The 20,320-nt window shown below is 48.9% G+C and overlaps 1 protein-coding gene and 1 long non-coding RNA gene across 2 annotated transcripts in view; one reads left to right on the top strand and one right to left on the bottom strand.

The window, feature by feature from the left end:
* Positions 1-20,320, bottom strand: part of LOC137847138 (uncharacterized) — a 120,312-nt gene that overhangs the window by 31,783 nt on the left and 68,209 nt on the right. The window lies entirely within an intron of this gene.
* Positions 1,292-2,224, top strand: LOC137847354 (olfactory receptor 14A16-like). The gene has a single exon (XM_068665636.1). The coding sequence runs from the start codon at positions 1,292-1,294 to the stop codon at positions 2,222-2,224; it is 933 nt and encodes a 310-aa protein (XP_068521737.1).

Here is a 20,320-nt window from a genome sequence, read left to right as displayed (position 1 = left end):
CTGCTGCTGAGCTGGGTCGGGCTCCTGGGACCAAGGGGAGCTCCTGGTAGCGGACAGAAAGACAGCTCTACCCAGGAGCAGCTCCTCTGCACAGCGCAGCAGGGCTGCGGGCACTGCCTGCAGGGGACAAGGGCAGCTGAGAGAAGGGAGGGTGATATTAAGGGCAGTGTGGAGGGGGGATGCTGAGAGCTCACTACAGGAGAAATCTTCAGAGCCCTGAACAGGGTAAGTCTCTCTGCAGGGCAATGCAGCTGTTGTTCCTGTTGCCATCTCCAGATTTGATGGCAAATCCCACAGCCTATGGGATCTTTCAGGAGGACTCTCAGAGTTTCTTTGGATAACAGAAGAATGTCAAGCTCCAGAGCAGGGATTACCTACCAAAGCTGTCAGAGGGACAGGACATGAGGGTTCCTTCTCATGGAACCGGCTGCAGGCTGTGCAAGCAGGGTGCAGGCAGGGGCTTGCCAGGGCTGTGGTGCAGAGCAGGGTCCCTGCTGTGCCTCAGCGGCTGTGTGCCAGGGCAGGGCCTCTGCTGCCTGGGAGGCTCAGTACTCAGCCTGCCCGGGGAGCTGCCCAGGGTGCTGCGGGGAGAAGCTGTGGGTGGAAGGACTAGAAAGCCAGGGTAGAGCAGGGTCCTGCTCCCGGCAGGGGGCTGCTACATGGGACAGGCTCCTCATAATTCCCCAGCTCCACCAGGGCGTTTCTGGGGGAGATTCTTGAAAGGGAAGAACAGCACCTGCCGTAACTGAAGAGATGGCACTCTCTGCGGTCTCATTTTTTAATATCCTGCTTTGGATGGCAGTTAGGGAGACGATAATGGTGTTGTTAGGATTGTAGAAGGGACCTAAACTCATAGAGCATTACAGTTAAAAGAGATGTGTAGGTCTTTGAGGAACCTCACAACTTTACTCCACACCCTTTAGCCTACAGACAACACCAGCACAACCTTCATTGTTTCTTGTGGGATTGGTGGATGTCCTTCTCAGCACTTGTAAATAGGGAGATGCCTCTGGCCAGTGGATGCCTGAGATGCACCCCTGGTGTTCTTTACCAGCAGCACTGATTACTGCTGAGATTACAGAGAATCTTCATGGTCTCTGTGGCATCTTTAGGCAAACAGATGCAGAGCTCCAGGCAAGAGCAAGTCTTCTTGAGATGAAGACGCAGTGAGGATACAGCCTTGGTGAGGATGTTTTCTATGAAATAAGGTTTAGTTTTGGCTCAGAAAAGTCTCTCTAACATTTCACTGTCTATTACTCCATGGACAGGCAACCATGCCCTGAGGCAGCAAATGTCCAACAGCAGCTTCCCCACAGAGTTCCTCCTCCTGCCATTCACAGGCACACGCCAGCTGCAGCTCCTGCACTTCGGGCTCTTCCTGGGCATCTACCTGGCTGCCCTCCTGGGCAACGGCCTCATCCTCACAGCTGTAACCTGCGACCACCGCCTCCACACCCCCATGTACTTCTTCCTCCTCAACCTTGCCCTCCTCGACCTGGGCTCCATCTCCATCAATGTTCCCAAAGCCATGGCCAATTCCCTGTGGGATACCAGGGCCATTTCCCCCTATGGATGTGCTGCTCAGATTTTTTTCTTTTTCTTTTTCATTTCAGCAGAGTTTTCTATTCTCACCATCATGGCGTACGACCGCTACATTGCCATCTGCAAACCTCTGCACTACAGGACAATAATGGACAGCAGAGCTTGTGTCAACATGGCAGAAGCTGCCTGGGGCATTGGTGTTCTCAATGCTATGCTGCACACTGACAATACCTTTTCCCTCCCCCTCTGCCAAGGCAATGCTGTGGACCAGTTCTTTTGTGAAATTCCCCAGATCCTCAAGCTGTCTTGCTCTGATGCCTACCTCAGAGAAGTTGGGCTTCTTGTGGTTAGTGCCTGCTTAGCATTTGGATGTTTTCTTTATGTTGTGCTGTCCTATGTGCAGATCTTCAGGGCAGTGCTGAGGATCCCCTCACAGCAGGGACAGCACAAAGCCTTTTCCACATGCCTCCCTCACCTGGCTGTGGTCTCCCTGTTCATCAGCACTGGATTATTTGCTTATTTGAAGCCCCCCTCTGTATCCTCCTCCTTCCTGAATCTTTTGCTGGCAGTTTTGTATTCAGTGGTGCCTCCAGCAGTGAACCCCCTCATCTACAGCATGAGGAACAAAGAGCTCAAGGATGCAGTGTGCGAATTGGTAACTGGATATTTTCAGAACCAATAAACTGCCATTTTTCCTCTGCATATCATTTATAATGTAGGTCATTACAGGCCTAGAAGTTGGAAATTTGTGTGTGGTTGTGTTGCATTTTCTTATCTTTGATTTATGTGTGATGGTGTTGCACACAAAGGTATCATTATTCATCCCCTTCCATTTCAGTATCTACCTGTCTGTGTGACTCTGAGACATAGAGTAAATGAGAAGCCAGGCTCTCTGTGTATTTCAATAAAAGAAAGAACCTTGCTGTGATTTGCTTGCCTGAGATCCTTCCTCAGAGACCTGTGGTGGAGCTGCAGGGGCACTTGAATGTGTGCAAAGGTGGAGGGAAAAAGAGTCCTGGTACAGCAGCACTGCCAGGGAGCCCCAGGATTTATTTTATTTTGTTTTGTTTTGTTTTGTTTTATTTTATTTTATTTTATTTTATTTTATTTTATTTTATTTTATTTTATTTTATTTTATTTTATTTTATTTTATTTTATTTTATTTTATTTTATTTTATTTATTTCCCAAGCTGCCCTCTTTCACCTCCCACATTCTTCTTCAGAGCCCTTGTGTTACTGTGAGTACGGATTCTTCTTGTTGCTCAGGAGAGGCAGGAGAGCATGGAACATACAGAACACGTCTGTCCAACGTGGAGGCACCCAGGTGCTAAAGCATTCAAGATGCTAAATCAGGGCAAGGACAGCTCTGCAACTCCAGGAAACACAGCAGGCATAGGAAAAGCCATCTGCTGGATTAGTTGTTATACCTCTGGTGAAATTTCATAGTCTGAATACAGTGAACCACCCCAAAACATCTAATGACATCGGAAATGAGTTGGACTTGATGATCCTTGTGGGTTCCTCCTTGTCAGGCTATTCCATGAGTCTCTGACTCTGAAGAAGGCTGGCTATCTGTGCGCACCCTCCATGGCCAAGGAACCACTTGTGTGGGAGGCAGTCAGTGCCAGTGCCCCCCACCAGCTGGCTCTGCCTTCCCAGCCTGACCAGCACAGCCCTGCAGAGTGCCCCCACGGCCCCATGCACCACAGTCCCCTCGCTCTGCAGAGCAGCACCGCCAGCTCAGGGAATGTGGGCAGCATGGGCAGGGGCTGCAGGAATGACTCCTCAGGCCAGCCCAGACGTGCTGGGCTGGGGCAAGGCTGTGTGGGACATGAGGTGTCTCGGGAGCAGAGCAGGGCTCTGTGTGTGTGCAGTGGTGCTGCCTGAGGAGCCCCAGGGGCAGCAGTGTGGTGCTGTGCTGTGCTGGGGAGTGGGGCTGGACTGAGGGGCTGCAGGTTCTCTGAGGAGGTGGAGTTTACATCCTGCAGATGTCAGTAGCAGGGACACTGCTACTGACCTCCCCTTCTCCATTTCCTGTTTGTGTGCCATCCCAGCATGGGCTGTTCTGCTGGGCTGGGCTGGGCTGGGCTGGGGAGAGGACAGGGAGGTGTGGAGAGCTGAGGAGGGTCTGGGCTGGGCTGGCCTCCTGAGAGAGATAGGGAGGACCAGCACAGAAGGGGCTGGTCTGGGTCCTTCTTGTCTGAACACTCAGGGCATTTGTCCTAGAGCCAGATCCTTGCAATGACCATTCCCAGCACTGGGCTCTCAGCCCCGATCAAACAGGTGGTTTGTTTCTTCAGGAATGGACACCAAAGGATGACATCAGAAGGACGTGATTCTCTTCTCCATATGAGATTCCCCATAGTACTGCTGTGGTAAATGATCCTGAGAGAGCATGTGCTCTAAACTATGGGAAAACACCTGAATAAAGGAAGGATAGATGTCAGGACTATCACACAAACTATACCAATCTTCTCTTCAGTTTTCTCAACATTTTCCTAAAATATACATTCAGGTCTTGATTCACTTGTCCACATAGAGGTGGACATTCCCTTCAGGATGCCCTGAGGTTTCTGATGAATTGTCAGGAACTGGGAGGCCTTCTGAAGCAGGAACTGGTTGACAGGCAGAGAACCTGAGGGATCGTGCAGGGCATCCCGTGCACCCAGTGCTCCTGGAAGGAGTGGGCTGGGAAGAGGACTCCTGAGCACAACAGCTCCTTGTAGCCCTGTGGATGCTGGCTGTGAGGTCACTTGTGTCCCAGCCCCTTGCTGGCCAACAGCAGGGAGGCAGAGCCTCTGAGGTCATAAAGGCCTTCAGAAAGCTGCCCCCAACAGGGTGACACATTTGGGGAGGCCAGGGGAAAGTTGGGAGAATAAAGGTGGGAGATTTGGGGGAGAGAAGAGGGTCTTGATAACAGAAAGGAAAGGTTCAGAAGAGGTGAGAGAGGTTCAGGTAAGGATGCTGCTGCTGCAACACTCACTGGGAAAACATTCATGTTAGACCACTGGTAATATTTCTAACCAGGAACCTTAGGACCTTAGGTCCTGGTACTATCCTAAATGGCCCCTCTCACCCAGAAAGGAACCCACTGCTCTAATCCCCAGCCTCCTATACTACCTGGAAGTCAAACTCCAGACACATTACCTGTTACTATTAGTCTTAACCTATTCCTTTTGCTAATCCCTAGTCCTTAATCCCTGACAATAATTTGTCAATTCAAAGCAGAACACGAAAACCTCCCTCTAAGACCCTGCTCAATCCCTATCCCTGGAGGCCAGATCTAATCCCTAAACCCTAACCTGAACACCTGATCCTCAAATCACTTCTTCCTGGTTACTAATGCAAACTGTCCTGCTGTACAGGTCAAACCCACGGTGCTGAGAAACAGATAGGAACCCTGAGAGCATAGTTATGAAAAAGATAGAAAGGGATTAAAAACTATAAGGACACCTTGTCTTCAAGCATCAAAGCTCTTCCAAAAGCTTGAGATATTCAATGAGGTGGTCAAAACCTCAAATTAAGATGGAAAACTGAAGGGAAAGAGAGACAGTTCACACTTAATTAAGGCCTGACTATAACTTTCAGAGCTCGTAAGAAAAGTGATCCCATCTCTCCTGCATTAGTATTGTAAACATCTCCTGAAGTTTAACAAGAGCAAGTGCTGAGTCCTGCACCAGGGATGGGGCAACCCTAGCTATGCGTACAGACTGCGGGATGAGAAGCTGAAGAGTAGTCTCTCAAAGAGGGATCATAGAATCCGAGAATCATAGAATATCCTGAGTTGGAAGGGATCCATAAGGAACATTGAGTCCAACTCCTGGCACAACACAGGTCTACCCAAAATTTTAGACCATGTGACCAAATGCACAGTCCAATCACTTCTTAAATTCAGACAGGCTCAGTGCAGTGACTACTTCCCTGGGGAGCCTGTTCCAGTGTGCAACCACCCTCTTGGTGAAGAACCTCTTCCTGATGTCTAGCTTAAACCTCCCCTGTCTCAGCTTAACACCATTCCCATGGGTCCTGTCACTGGTGATTAAGGAGAATAGGTCAGCACCTGCCCCTCCACTCCCCCTTGTGAGGAAGTTGTTGACTGTGATGAGGTCCCCCCTCAGCCTCCTCTTCTCCAGGCTGAACAGGCCAAGTGACCTCAGCCGCTCCTCATATGTCTTCCCCTCTAGGACCTTCACCATCTTCATTGCCCTCCTCTGGACACTCTCTAATAGTTTTGCGTCTTTTTTTTACTGTGGTTCCCAGAACTGCACACAGCACTCGAGGTGAGGCCGGACTAGCACAGAGTAGAGCAGAACAATCTATACCCTCGACTGACTAGCGATGTCGTGCTTGATTCACCCCCGGATACGGTTGGCCCTTATGGCTGCCAGGGCACACTGCTGGTTCATATTCAGCTTGCTATCAACCACAACCCCCAGATCCCTCTGTGGGGCTGCTCTCCAGCTTCTCGTCCCCCAGTCTATATGTAGAGCCAGGGTTGCCCCATCCCAGATGCAGGACCTGGTACTTGCTGTTGTTACACTTCATGCGGTTGGTGATTGCCCATCTCTCCAATCTGTCCAGATCTCTCTGCAAGGACTTTCCACCCTCAGCTGACTCCACAACTCCTCCAAGTTTGGTGTCGTCAGCAAATTTGCTCAAAACACCTAGTCCTACCTCCAAATCGTTTATAAAGACATTGAAGAGGACTGGCCCTAAAATGGAGCCTTGAGGGACCCCACTGGTGACCATCCACCAGCTTGATGCAGACCCATTTACCACAACCCTTTGAGTCCTACCCGTCAACTAGATATTCACCCAATGTATGTGTTGAGGGATTTTTGAAACAGCAAAGATCCCATGGCTTGCTGCAGCTGAGCAAACCAAGCTACCAGGACGACTATGAGAAGTTCCCACATCGCCCAATTGATGAATTTAGAAAAGTATTGTTGCCAGCAGCTGGCTTCAAGGACGGGATCTACGTGACTGCTATTCACAAGGGGGTTGTTTTCATGCAGTTGTTTTTCTGAGTGCTTTTGACCAATAATCTTGTGTGAGACACTGTCCATCCCTGTTAAGTTTACTATAAAAGTCAGGCTATTCGGGTAATAAAGGGCTGCATGATCTGACCATACTAGTGTCTGTCGTGTTTTCAGCCGTTCTTCCTGCAACATGTATGGTATTTTTGTCCAGCTATATGCTGGACATTTTGTCCAGTAGTATCCTCTGTGAAACTGTGTCAAAAGCTTTACTGAAATCCAAAACGATCACATCAGCTGGTTTCCCTTGATCAACTAAATGGGTGAACTTATCGTAAGAGGAAATCAAATTTGTCAAAGAGGACCTACCTCTCATGAACCCATGTTGACTGGGACCAATGACTGCATTGTCCCCCAAGTGTGCTTCAGTATCTACAAGGACAATCTACATAATTTTCCTTTCCTTTCCTTTCCTTTCCTTTCCTTTCCTTTCCTTTCCTTTCTCCTTTCCTTTCCTTTCTTTCCTTTCCTTTCCTTCCTTTCCTTTCCTTTCCTTTCCTTTCCTTTCCTTTCCTTTCCTTTCCTTTCCTTTCCTTTCCTTTCTTTCCTTTCTTTCCTTTCCTTTCCTTTCCTTTCCTTTCCTTTCCTTTCCTTCTTCCTTTCCTTTCCTTTCCTTTCCTTTCCTTTCCTTTCCTTTCCTTTCCTTTCCTTTCCTTTCCTTTCCTTTCCTTTCCTTTCCTTTCCTTTCCTTTCCTTTCCTTTCCTTTCCTTTCCTTTCCTTTCCCTCTTGTTTTTCTTTTTTCTTTTTCCTTTTTTCTTTTTTTTTTTCCCAGCATACTTTCTTCTTCCCCTCCCCTTCTGAGGAGGGTGAGTGAGAGAGAGGTTGTGGCGGAGTTCAACTGCATAGCTAGGTAAAAACAACAAAGAATCATACCCAGCGGTGTGATATCCCATGATATCCTGTGTTATCTTGTTTATTACAAAGGTGCTATGAGAGAGTCTTCACTGACTTACTGTTACATGAATATGTATAAAGCATCCATATAAAAAAGCGCAGTTTCACTCATTAATTGCAGTGGGAGGAATCCCAACACTTATGCGGAAATGCAAGAAGCCGAAGATGTCACAATGGAAATAAGGAAAAAAAATAATAATGATAAAAACAAACAAGTAAACAAACAAGCAAAAAAAAAACAGGCTGGAATGGGATACACAATTTTCATTATTGGAGAGGGAAAGAAACTTTCTGAGTACTGAAAAAACATCCCCCAAATCAGTCAAATCAGTTTCCTAACAGCATCCTTGAGCTCCTTGTTCCTCATGCTGTAGATGAGGGGGTTCACTGCTGGAAGCACCACTGAGTACAGAACTGCCAGAAAAAGATTCAGGGAGGAGGAAGAGATGGAGAGGGGCTTCAAATAGGCAAACATGATATTGCTGATGAACAGGGAGACCACAGCGAGGTGAGGGAGGCACGTGGAAAAGGCTTTGTGCTGGCCCTGCTCTGAGGGCATCCTCAGAACGGTCCTGAAGATCTGCACATAAGACAGCACAAGGAAAAGGAAACACGCAACACCTGAACAAAAGCAAAAGATAATGAACGCAACTTCTCTGAGGTAGGCATCAGAGCAGGAGAGCTTGAGGATCTGGGGAATTTCACAAAAGAACTGGTCTAGGGCATTCCCTTTGCAGAGGGGTAGGGAAAAGGTATTGGCTGTGTGCAGCACAGCATAGAGAAAAGTGCTGTCCCAGGTAGCTGCTGCCATGCTGACACAAGTTCTGCTGTCCATTATTGTCCCATAGTGCAGAGGTTTACAGATGGCAACGTAGCGGTCATAAGCCATGATGGTGAGAAGAGAAAACTCTGCTGTGATAAATGCGACAAACATAAATACCTGGGTAGCACAACCTGCATATGAAATGGTCGTGGTGTCCCAGAGGGAGTTGGCCATGGCTTTGGGGACAGTGGTGGTAATAGTGCCCAGGTCGATGAGGGCGAGGTTGAGGAGGAAGAAGTACATGGGGGTGTGGAGGTGGTGGTTGCAGGCTACAGCAGTGAGGATGAGGCCATTGCCCAGGAGGGCAGCCAGGTAGATGCCCAGGAAGAGCCCAAAGTGCAGAAGCTGCAGCTCCCGAGTGTCTGAGAATGGCAGGAAGAGGAACTCGATGGGGAAGCTGCTGTTGGACATTTGCTGCCTCAGGGTATTGTTGGCTGTCCATGGAGAAAACTGAGAGACAAGTTAGACTTCTCTGAGAGTAAGTTATATTTCAAAGAAAGCTCCTCAGGAAGACACAGTGTCACTTCCTTGTGAGGAGGATGTGCTCCTTCCTGGAACTCTGGGTTTTGCTGTCAAAGAGTACAATAGGGTCCAGGCAAATCCTTGGTGGACTTAGGAGCAGTCAGTACTGCTTCATAGTGTCTCGTAAAGGGCACCAGAAATGGATTTCAGGTGCCCATTTTGCTGACGTAGCCTGTGCAATCTGTACAGGTGTTAGGGGAAATTAGGAGGTTCTTCACAGACATACAAATCTATTTCACTGTAATGTTCTAGGATCTTCAGTCCCTTCTAAAAACCTGGTAAGTCCCTTATAATCTCCATAATTGTCCCTCATGGCAGGAAAGTGAAAGCAGAGTTCTGAGAGTGCCTTCCCTTCAGGTATTCCCTGCCTTGGTCTTCCCTATCAATAACCAACCCCAGAGATGTCCTGGGGGTTCTCTTGAGCTGTGAGCAGCCGGCTCCAGTGTTATGGTTTGACCCAGGTGGCAGCTAAACATCACCATTCGCTCATTCACCCCCCCTCCCACTCTGGGATGGGGGAGAGAAACAGGAAAATGAAGCCTGTGAGTTGAGATAAAGACAGTTTATTAAGATGGAAAATAATTATTAATAATAACAATAATAGTGCGAATAATTATAATGTGTATGAAACAAGTGATGCACAATGCAATTGCTCACCACCCGTTGACCGATGCCCAGCCTGTCCCCGAGCAGCCGGCCCTCCCACCCCCGCTAGCCACCCCTATATATTGTTCAGCATGATGTCAGATGGTATGGAATACCCCTTTGACTAGTCTGGGTCAGCTGTCCTGGGTCTGTCCCCTCCCAGCTCCTGATGCATGCCAAGCCTGCCTGCTGGCAGGACAGAGTGAGAAGCTGAAAAGTCCTTGGCTTAGTGTAAGCACTGCTCTGCAACAATTAAAACATCAGCATGTTATCACCACTCTTCTCATCCTAAGCCAAAATATAACACCCTTCCAGCTACTAGGAGGAAAATTAACTCTATCCCAATTGAAACCAGGACACCCAGGAAGCAGACTCCCACCAGCAGGACCCTTTCCTGCCCTGCTGGGGGGACCCCTTCCACCCACAGCTTCTCCCCACAGTACACCAGTCAGCACCCTGTAGGCTGAGTGCTGAGCCTGGTAAGCGGCAGAGGCCCTGCCCCAGCACACAGCCCCTGGGGCACAGGAGGGACCCTGCTCTGCACCACAGCCCTGGGCACCACCACTGCACAGCCTGCAGCCAGCCCTGTGAGAAGGAACCCTCATTTTCTGTCCCTCTGACAGCTTATGTAGGTAATCATTGATCCAGGGAACATCCCTGACCTCCACAGTAGAGAAGCCAGCACAGCCCCTGTGACATGTCCTATCAGCCATGGGAAGTGGCAGCTATAAAAGAACCCTCTAGGGTTCTGCATCTGCCTGCTCTCTCACAGACACTTACCATGTTAGAGCTCCATGTTAGAGCTGTGAAGATTTCTCCCACAGTGAGCTCTCAGCATCCCCCCTCCACACTGCCTTTAACATCTCCCTCCCTTCTCTCAGCCGCCCTTGTCCCCTGCAGACAGTGCCCCCAGCCCTGCTGCTGTGCTGTGCAGAGGAGCTGCTCCTGGGCAGAGCTGTGTCTCTGCAGTGCTGCGTGCTTGCCAGCAGCTCCCATTGGGCCCTGGAGCCCGGCCTAGCTCATCAGCACAGGGAGCTCTTGACACGAGGGAACTCCAGGGGAACTAATTTTGAATCAGGCTGAAGCAATCCCTGATATTCCCTCTCTCAGCTGGGGAGAGACATTCCCCATGTGGAATGACACAGCAGTGTCATTTCTCCTACTGGGAGAAGATTCATCAAAGAATTGCCTTGTCCTCTTCCACTTTTAGGCAGGAGAGACCAATTGAAACTCCCTGATATTCAGCAAGGACAGATCCCAAGTTGTGCCTCTGAAGTGGACAACTGCCGTACCACGACACAGGTTAGGGACAGTAGAGCTTTATATAATAGAATCTAAATGGATAGCAACAAATTCAATCAAATGGAAGAGAATAGTTCAGTTGGAAGGGACCTTCAAAAGTCATCCTGTTCAGCTGCCAGACCTCCTGAGGGCTAACCAAAAGTTAGAGACTATGTATGAGGGCAATGTCCAACTGCCTGTTGAACGCTGACAGGCCTGGGGCATCAACCATGTCTCTGGGAAGCCTCCTCCAGTAGTTGACCACCCTCACAGTACCGAAATCTTTCCCAATGTTCAGTCTGACCATCCCCTATGTGCCATTCCCACACATCCTGTCAGTTTCCAGGGAGAAAAAAAGATCGTCACCTCCCTCTCCACTTCTTCTCTGGAAGTTGTCAGGAGCAATGAGGTAACCCTCAGCCTTCTTTTCTTCAGACTAGACAACCCAAGTGTCCTCAGGCTGTCCTCACAGGACATGCCTTCCAGCCCACCTTTGCTGTCCTCCTCTGGATTCTTTCAAATCCACATCTTTCTTCTGTTGTGGAGCACAGAACTGTATGCATGATTCAAGGGGAGGCTGCACCAGTGCTCAATATAGCAGAAGACTTACCTCTTTTGACCATGTGGGAATTCTGTGCTTAATGCATCCTAAGATGCAGTTTGCCTTCTTGGCTGCCAGGGCACCCTGCTGGCTGATGTTGAGTCTGCTGTCAAGCAGCACCCCCAGAGCCTTTTCTGCTGAGCTGCCCTCTAGCCACTTGTCTCCCAGTCTGTGCTGGACCTGTGTCCAGCATTAGTTTATCCCAGGTGCAGCACCTGGCATTGTCTAGGTGATACTAGGCAGAGGGATTGGACTGGATTATCTTTAGGGGTCCCTTCCAATGTAAACCACTCTGTGATTCACGTCATTGCTGATCACCTAATGCTCCAATCTATCTAGACCTCTCTTCAAGGCTTCTCATCCCTCCAGGAAGTCACTAGCATGTCTCAGATCAGTTCATTTGAAAACTTGCTGAGGATGCATTTCATTCCTACACTCAGATCACGACTGAAAATGTTACAGATGGATAGTAACTCTGCAGAAACCTCCCAGGTGGGCTTTAGTTTACATTGGACAAAACAGGAGCCCCCTTCAAAGCAGTCCAATGATATTCCAGGCTGTATGAGCAGTGGAAGTGATGATCTCCCTCTGCAGAGGACGCTTTCTGCCTGAGGTACACAGAATCACAGAATCACAGAGTTTCTAGGTTGAAAGAGACCTCAGGATCATCGAGTCCAACCTCTGACCTAACGCTAACAGTCCCCACTAAACCATATCCCTAAGCTCAACATCTAAACATCTTTTAAAGACTTCCAGGGATGGTGACTCCACCACTTCCCTGGGCAGCCTGTTCCAATGTCTAACAACCCTTTCGGTAAAGAAGTTCTTCCTAACATCCAAACTAAAACTCCCCTGGCTCAACTTAAGCCCATTCCCCCTCGTCCTGTCACCAGGCATGTGGGAGAACAGACCAACCCCACCTCGCTACAGCCTCCTTTAAGGTATCTGTAGAGAGTAATAAGGTCACCCCTGAGCCTCCTTTTCTCCAGGCTGAACAAGCCCAGCTCCTTCAGCCGCTCCTCGTAGGACTTGTTCTCCAGGCCCCTCACCAGCTTCGTCACCCTTCTCTGAACTCACTCAAGCACCTCAATGTCCTTCTTGTAGTGAGGGGCCCAAAACTGAACACAGTACTCGAGGTGTGGCCTCACCAGAGCCGAGTACAGGGGGACGATCACCTCCCTAGCCCTGCTGGACACACTGTTTCTTATACAAGCCAGGATGCCGTTGGCCTTCTTGGCCACCTGAGCACACTGCTGGCTCATATTCAGTTGACTATCAACCATCACTCCCAGGTCCTTCTCTGCCTGGCAGCTCTCCAACCACTCATCTCCCAGCCTGTAGCTCTGCTTGGGGTTATTGCGCCCCAGGTGCAGGACCCAGCACTTGGCCTTGTTAAACTTCATGCAGTTGACCTCAACCCATCGGTGCAGCCTATCCAGATCCTCCTGCAGAGCCTTCCTACCCTCAAGCAGATCGACACATGTGCATAGCTTGGTGTCATCTGCAAACTTACTGAGGGTGCACTCAATGCCGTCATCCAGATCATTGATGAAGATGTTAAAGAGGACTGGCCCCAGCACCGAGCCCTTGGGGAACACCACTAGTGACTGGCATCCAACTGGACTTGACTCCATTTACCACGACTCTTTGGGCCCGGCTATCCAGCCAGTTTCTAACCCAACGAAGCGTGCGCCAGTCCAAGCCAAGAGCAGCCAGTTTCTTGAGGAGAATGCTGTGGGAAACGGTGTCAAAAGCCTTGCTGAAGTCAAGGTAGACCACATCCACAGCCTTTCTCTCATCCACCCAGCGCGTCTCTTTGTCATAGAAGGAGATCAGGTTCGTCAAGCAGGACCTGCCTTTCATAAACCCATGCTGACTGGGCCTAATCCCCTGCTTCCCCTGCAAGTGCTGTGTGATGACTCTCAAGAGAATCTGCTCCATGAGCTTCCCTGGCACGGAGGTCAAACTGACCGGCCTGTAGTTCCCCGGGTCTTCCCTTCGGCCCTTCTTGTAGATGGGCGTCATGTTTGCTAGCCGCCAGTCAACTGGGACCTCCCCCAATAGCCAGGACTGCTGATAAATGATGGAAAGTGGCTTGGCCAGCTCCTCTGCCAGTTCTCTCAGTACCCTTGGGTGGATCCCATCCAGCCCCATCGACTTGTGCACATCCAAGTGCCGTAGCAGGTCACCAACCAGTTCTTCGTGGATAGCGAGGGCCACATCCTGCTCCCCATCCCCTTCCACCAGCTCAGGGTACTGGGTATCCAGAGAACAACCAATATTGCCGCTAAAGACTGAGGCGAAGAAGGCATTGAGCACCTCCGCCTTTTCCTCATCTCTTGTAACTAAGTTTTCCCCCTGCATCCAGTAAAGGATGGAGATTCTCCTTAGTCCTCCTTTTTGTTTTGATGTATTTATAAAAACAGTTGCAGCTCACAGATATGGTGGCACAAGCAGTGATCCACTTCGAGAAGCACCAGGCCTCTGTGTAGGATCTGGAGCCTGGATTTTGAAAAGCTATGGTGTTATGCTATTGGATACCCCATAAAATTTTTCTGTGTCATTAACAAGGATGATACGAGGAAACTGCTAGCAGCTGTAGCCATTGCTTCAGAGCACAGAAGGAAAGGCAGGATCCATCCAAACTCCCAAGACTTTATTGCTCCCAGATCCATTTAGATATGGAATGTAGGTGTGAAGTATGCCAATACAAACATGTCATTGCAACAGTTTCTTCATTCAAAGTGTTGGGAGGAAATGCATTTTTTGAAATGTCTGGGTAAATGTATATTTGCATAAAGGGAAAGTGTCAGCATTTGCTACTATGTCTCCACAGTCTATGAAAGAAGTCATGAGAATGGTTTTGTAGACAACCTTCGAAATTGTGAAGACGAAGACTTCTTACACACCAATCACAACAATGTCCTTTCTTATTCCATATTATTCCATATGGTTCAACTTTTGCCTAACATCATGCAGGGGTTGATTCAGTTACTAAACAGAGAGGGCCACAGCTTCCCAGATGTGCTGTTACTGAACAGCCAACTTTTTGGCATACATTTGGCATACTTGATTCAGTTGCCAAACTTGAATGAATTTGCCATACTTGATTCAGAGGGAAACTCTGCCCTCTTGGGGCAGCTGAAGCCCTCCAATGGGGCTGGGGAGTGTGATCTTGCACCTACAGGAACCTTTCTGAAGGATGAAGGTGGTGCAGAAGCAGGTTAGTCCAAGGCATCTGAGTTGACACATCTGATTTCTCTCCTTTGACTAGAAAGAGAAGTCTGGGCAACGGAATGAAAGTTGGTTCATGTTAGAAAAGATCACGATCATCCCTTCTGGTACCAGGAGGTATTTTGAAGGTCTTGGGATCTGCTTTGGAATGAGAAAGATAAACAAATATAATTTCTATAGGTTGAAAGCTTTCCACTTTGAAGTGGACATCAGTGAAGGCAGAATTACTGTCATGCTCTGCAGAGGAATGTCATGTCTTTTATATTGAATTATGCCTAACTTTGTTTTAGGTTGTTGGTGTGTGTGTTTTGGCTGGAATAGAGTCAATTTACTTCACAGAGGTTCTTATGATGCTATGATTTGGATTTGTGGTGGAAATAGACGTGATAACACACCAATGTTTAGGTTATTACTGAGCAGTGCTTACACTTCGTTATGGGGTTTTCTGCTTGTTGAGCTTCCTTGAGGTGTGGCTGGACCTGGCAGGCAGATAAGCACCACAACTGTTCATTTACCTCCCCACCTCCTGTAAGGAGGATGGAGGAGAGAACTGTGTATATATATATATATATATATATATATATAAAACATATATATATAACTAGTGAGTTGAGATAAGGAAAATAAAGAAAGGAAGTGGGAAAGAAAATAAATGATGCAGTTGGTATAGACAGGAGGATTTCACTTGCTGTGAAAATGTTTCATTCCCCTTGCATATTGACCAATGCCTGGAAGAGGTGGGATGCACCTGCCTGGCAATTTGTGGGGGTTACCACGAATCAAAATCAAAAAGATGATTCCCATAATAAACTCCTCCTTTGAACTAGGAGAAAAGATAAAACTGTAAGTAGGTGCCTCTCTAGCTGACAGAAGGACCATCAGTGATTGCATCAGTCAGTTTCAGAGTCGCTTCCCCTGGAGGTCCAGGGGAAAATATCCCTGTGCTGATGAGCTGGGCTGGGCTCCTGGGCCCAAGGGGAGCTCCTGGCAAGCGGGCAGCACTGCAGAGAGACAGCTCTGCCCAGGAGCAGCTCCTCTGCACAGCACAGCAGGGCTGGGGGCACTGCCTGCAGGGGACAAGGGCGGCTGAGAGAAGGGAGGGAGATGTTAAAGGCAGTGTGGAGGGGGGATCCTGAGAGCTGACTGTGGGGGAAATCTTCACAGCCCTGAACAGGGTAAGTCTCTGGCTGCAGGGCAACACAGCTGTTGTTCCTGTTGCCATCTGCAGATTTTCTGGCAAATCCCACAGCCTATGGGAGCTGTCAGGGGTACTCTCAGAGTTTCTTTGGATAAGAGGAGAATGACAAGCTCCAGGTCAGGGACTACCTGCCAAAGCTGTCAGAGGGACAGGACATGAGGGTTCCTCCTTCAGGGTTCAGCTGCTGGCTGCACAGGCAGGGTGCAGACAGGGGTGCCCATGGCTGTGGTGCAGAGCAGGGTCCCTGCTGTGCCCCAGGGGCTGTGTGCTGGGGCAGGGCCTCTGCCACCTGCCAGGCTCAACACTCAGCCTGCCCGGGAAACTGCCCAGGACACTGCAGAGAGAAGCCGTGGGTGGAAAGAGCTCTCACAGCAGGGAAGGGCAGGGCAGCGTCCTGCTGGTGCTCAGAAGCTGCCTGGGCAGGCTGGTTACAGCTCCACAACATCCCCAGGGAATCTTTCAGGGAGATTCTTGAAAGGGAAAAGAAATGCCTGCACTAGAAGTAGGGAAGGCGTTCTCCTGGGTCTCTACTTTCAATTTCCTGCACTGGAGGGCTCTTAGGACAGGTCAGAGCTGCTGTACATCTGCTGAACATGAAGAGATGTCCCTGGACAGTTCTCTGGGACAGGAGGTGTGTGCAGAACAAAGCTGAGCAAACATCAGGTGGGATAGGGTCTGTGAGCAATGGCAGGGAGGAGATGTGGGGACAGGGAAGGAGCTGCCAGCAGGGACAGCTCCAGGCAGCAGAGAACTCGGTAGGGAGGGAAGAGGGAGCTGCTGCCCAAAATGCCAAGGGAAGGGGGATTCAGGCACCCCCTGCCAGTCCTGCAGTGCAGGCACCTTCTCTGCAGCAACCCCCTGCTCTCCTCTTACATCCAGCACAACACCTGCCCTCAGGGGCTTTAGGGCATGAGCCACCTCCTCCTCAACTGGACCTCCAGAACAGGAGAGAAGCCTGTGTCCTGCAGTGTGATTAACAATGTTGAGGCTAAGAATGCCTTCCCTGCAGTGTCACTTCCATAGGTGGCATGCAAGCTTGGTAAGGTGAAGGCTTCCCTGCATGCCCCCCTTCCTTTCTCTGTGGCAGTGGGTTGGAGTATTTTGGTATTCTTTCTTATTTCTCCACCTGTGTGTGGTCCTCTACTCTCTTTGTCTGGGGTACAGGGGGGTGTAATCTTCTCTTCTGACAAGGACTACTGGGTGCTGCCCTCAGGGTTTCTTCCTGGGAACAAGGTGCCCAAGCTTCATTTTAAACTGTCAGACAGGGTGTCATTGGGTTGACAGAGCTGGAGAATAAGCAGACTCATACAGCTCAGGGAAGGGTGAATTCTCTGAGAAAAGGCATGGATTTTGAACTTTGAGAGAAGTCTGTCTAACATGTCTCTGTCTTTTCCTCCATGGACAGGCAACCATGCCCTGAGGCAGCAAATGTCCAACAGCAGCTTCCCAACAGAGTTCCTCCTCCTGCCATTTGCAGACACACGTGAGCTGAAGCTCCTGCACTTTGGGCTCTTCTTGGGCATCTACCTGGCTGCCCTCCTGGGCAACGGCCTCATCCTCACTGCCATAGCCTGCGACCACCACCTCCACACCCCCATGTACTTCTTCCTCTTCAACCTCGCTCTCCTCGACCTGGGATCCATCTCCACCACTGTTCCCAAAGCCATGGCCAATTCCCTGTGGGACACCACGACCATTTCCTATGCAGGTTGTGCTGCTCAGTTTTTTTTCTTTGTTGTCTTTGTCTGTATTGGGTCTGGCTGGAATGTTAACTTTCCCAGCAGCAGCCCATACAGTGCCGTACTCTGTACTTGTAGCTGGAACAGCAGTGTTATCACACCAGTGTTGTGTCTGCTGCTGAGCAGCAGTGGCACAGTATTAGGCCTTTCTCTAACCCTCCTAGGGGGTGGGCAAAAGGTGAGGAGAGAAACATCACTAGGGCAGCTGGCCTAAACCAATCAAAGGGATATTCCATACCATGTGATGTCACACTCAGCAATAAAAGGTGGAAACAGGAAGAAGAGGGGAGGGGTGGGCTCTCGTTTGGAAGACGTCGGTCCTCCTCTCGAACACCGGCTGCGTGCGTTGAGGCCTTGCTTCAAGGACGTGGTCAATCATCGCTCATTTGTGGGAAGTAGAGAGTAATTTCTTTCCTCTGCACTTCCATATAGCCTTCATTTATTTTGTTTGTTTGTTTTCCTCCCTTCTTTTTATTTTCCTTTTTTTCCCCTCCCTTTCCCCTTTCCCTTTTTATTTTCCCCTTAGTTAAATTGTTAGTTCATGGTAGTCTTTATTTAACTATTATAATTATTTCCCTTTAATTAAATTATCCTTATCTCAACCCGTGAGTTGTTCTTCGCTTTACTTCTCCCCCTCCTCATCTAAAGGAGGGGGAGTGAGAGAGCGGTTGTGGGGTTTAGCTGCCCAGTACGGTAAAACCACCACAGTCCTTTTTGGCGCCCAACGTGGGGCTCGAAGGGTTGTGATAACAATAGAATTGATTAAACGCATGTAACTAACACGCTTACTTGCTAGTAACCATGTACATTGCCCTGTTAATAATAATAGCTTTGTTCCTATGTCATGCAATCCGTGTCATATTCTCCTTTCTCCTATATATCCGATCCGACAAAGTGCTACAATCTGTGTTCACTTTTTTCAATTCGCTGTGCTGCCAAGCACTGACCTTGGTTTTAATCTGGAATTCAGGCTCTGCACTGTTATCATTTGGGTCCCATGGAAACTATCTTTCAGAGAATATTCAGAACTACACTGCCTTCCTTTTCTCATCTGGACACCAGTTTATTAATAATATTAAGAATGGTACCTTTCCCTCCTTTCACAGTGGGCTAATTACAACCGTTTGGGAGTATTTTGAAGATCCATCTGTAACCCATGTATTGCTATTTCTAATTCTGAACAACCAGTTTCATTTTCTCTCTAAGATTAGTCGATTGTTTAGAAAACTTACTTGGGAATCTGTCCCGAAACAGTCTTGTGGTGAGTGGCTAGGTGTGTGGGATGATGTTAGCAGATACCTGTCACGAGTGTCTCCTCCAATAGTTTTGAACTTCACCCCTGAGCAAGTGCTAAATCCTAAAAAATTAGTAGAATGTTTGAGAGTTGTATGTCCTGACCCTGATAATGCCGGAGAACGACAGCTTGCAGCATTGTGCTGGGTCCTGGCTTATTCCTATCAAACACTGTTTAACATCATCCAGCAACTTGAAGAGAGGGAGGAAGTCTCTGAATATGATGACCAAGTAACACACGATGTGGCTGACCCAAAAGACCAACCAACTATGGTATCAGTCGCCCCCATAGTCAAGTCAAAAAAATGGAAACGGAAGTCAGCTCGTTTAGTAAGGGAAGAAGGCTCTCCTAAGGAGGAGGAAGAAGGGGAAATGGCAGGCACCTCTAAAGCAGGGCCATCACAAAAACAGCAGGAAGACGAGACAGAAATCATAAAGGAATCAGAAATCACTCGATCCTTATCCCTGAGTGAGATGCGAGAAATACGAAAGGATTATGGTCGACGCCCAGGTGAACACATCCTCACTTGGCTGCTTCGATGCTGGGATGCTGGGGCCAATAGCCTACAATTAGAAGGCAATGAAGCCAAGCAGCTGGGATCCCTCTCTAGAGAAAGGGTAATCGACAAAGTAATCGGGAGAGGAGCACAGGCCCTCAGCCTCTGGAGACGACTCCTGGCGGCTGTGAGAGAAAGATATCCCCATAAGGAAGATATTGTATATCAAATAGGCAAGTGGACCACTATAGATAAAGGTCTCCAGCATCTGCGGGAATTAGCTGTGCGGGAGATGATTTATAGTGATTTGGACAATGCCCAGACACCTCAAGACCCCGATGAAGTCCAGTGCACAACATCCATGTGGCGTAGATTTGTGCGGAGTGCACCACCAGCACATGCCAGTACCCTGGCATCAATTAACTGGGATGAGGGGATGGGACCAACATTGTATGATATGTCCTGCCAGCTTCAAAAATATGAAGACAATCTCTCTGCTCCGCTACAGTCCAGTGTCTCAGCTGTGGAGAAACTGTCTAAAGGACTTGACAAGCTCGTGGAACGAGTATATTCCCCCTCATTTGGACAGAGTGATACTTCAGCCACTAAGAATCAGCATTCGCGCGCTCAAGAGAGAGAGTACCCAAGACGTACACCACGTGGCACCTTGTGGTTTTTTCTGCGTGACCATGGGGAAGATATGAGGAAATGGGATGGTGTACCTACTTCAACCCTAGCTGCTCGGGTACGTGAACTGAAAGGAAATACAGCAGCAAGAAGAGGGGTTCCTAAGAGAAATGCTGCTCCAGTTTCCATGGGGCAGTACCCCAGAGGCAGTAGAAGAGCTGATGTTATTCTTGACCCTGATGAAGAGACCTCTACCTCTCATTTGCAAGAATTAAGTGGCAGACGCTCCAGCCAGGACTAGAGGGGCCCTGCCTCTGGCCAGGTAGAGGAGAGGGATAACCGGATTTATTGGACTGTGTGGATCCGATGGCCTGGAACATCAGAACC

Source organism: Anas acuta, chromosome W, assembly GCF_963932015.1.
Source record: "Anas acuta chromosome W, bAnaAcu1.1, whole genome shotgun sequence".
Lineage (NCBI taxonomy): Eukaryota > Metazoa > Chordata > Aves > Anseriformes > Anatidae > Anas > Anas acuta.
This window is presented reverse-complemented; position numbering and strand designations above follow the sequence as displayed.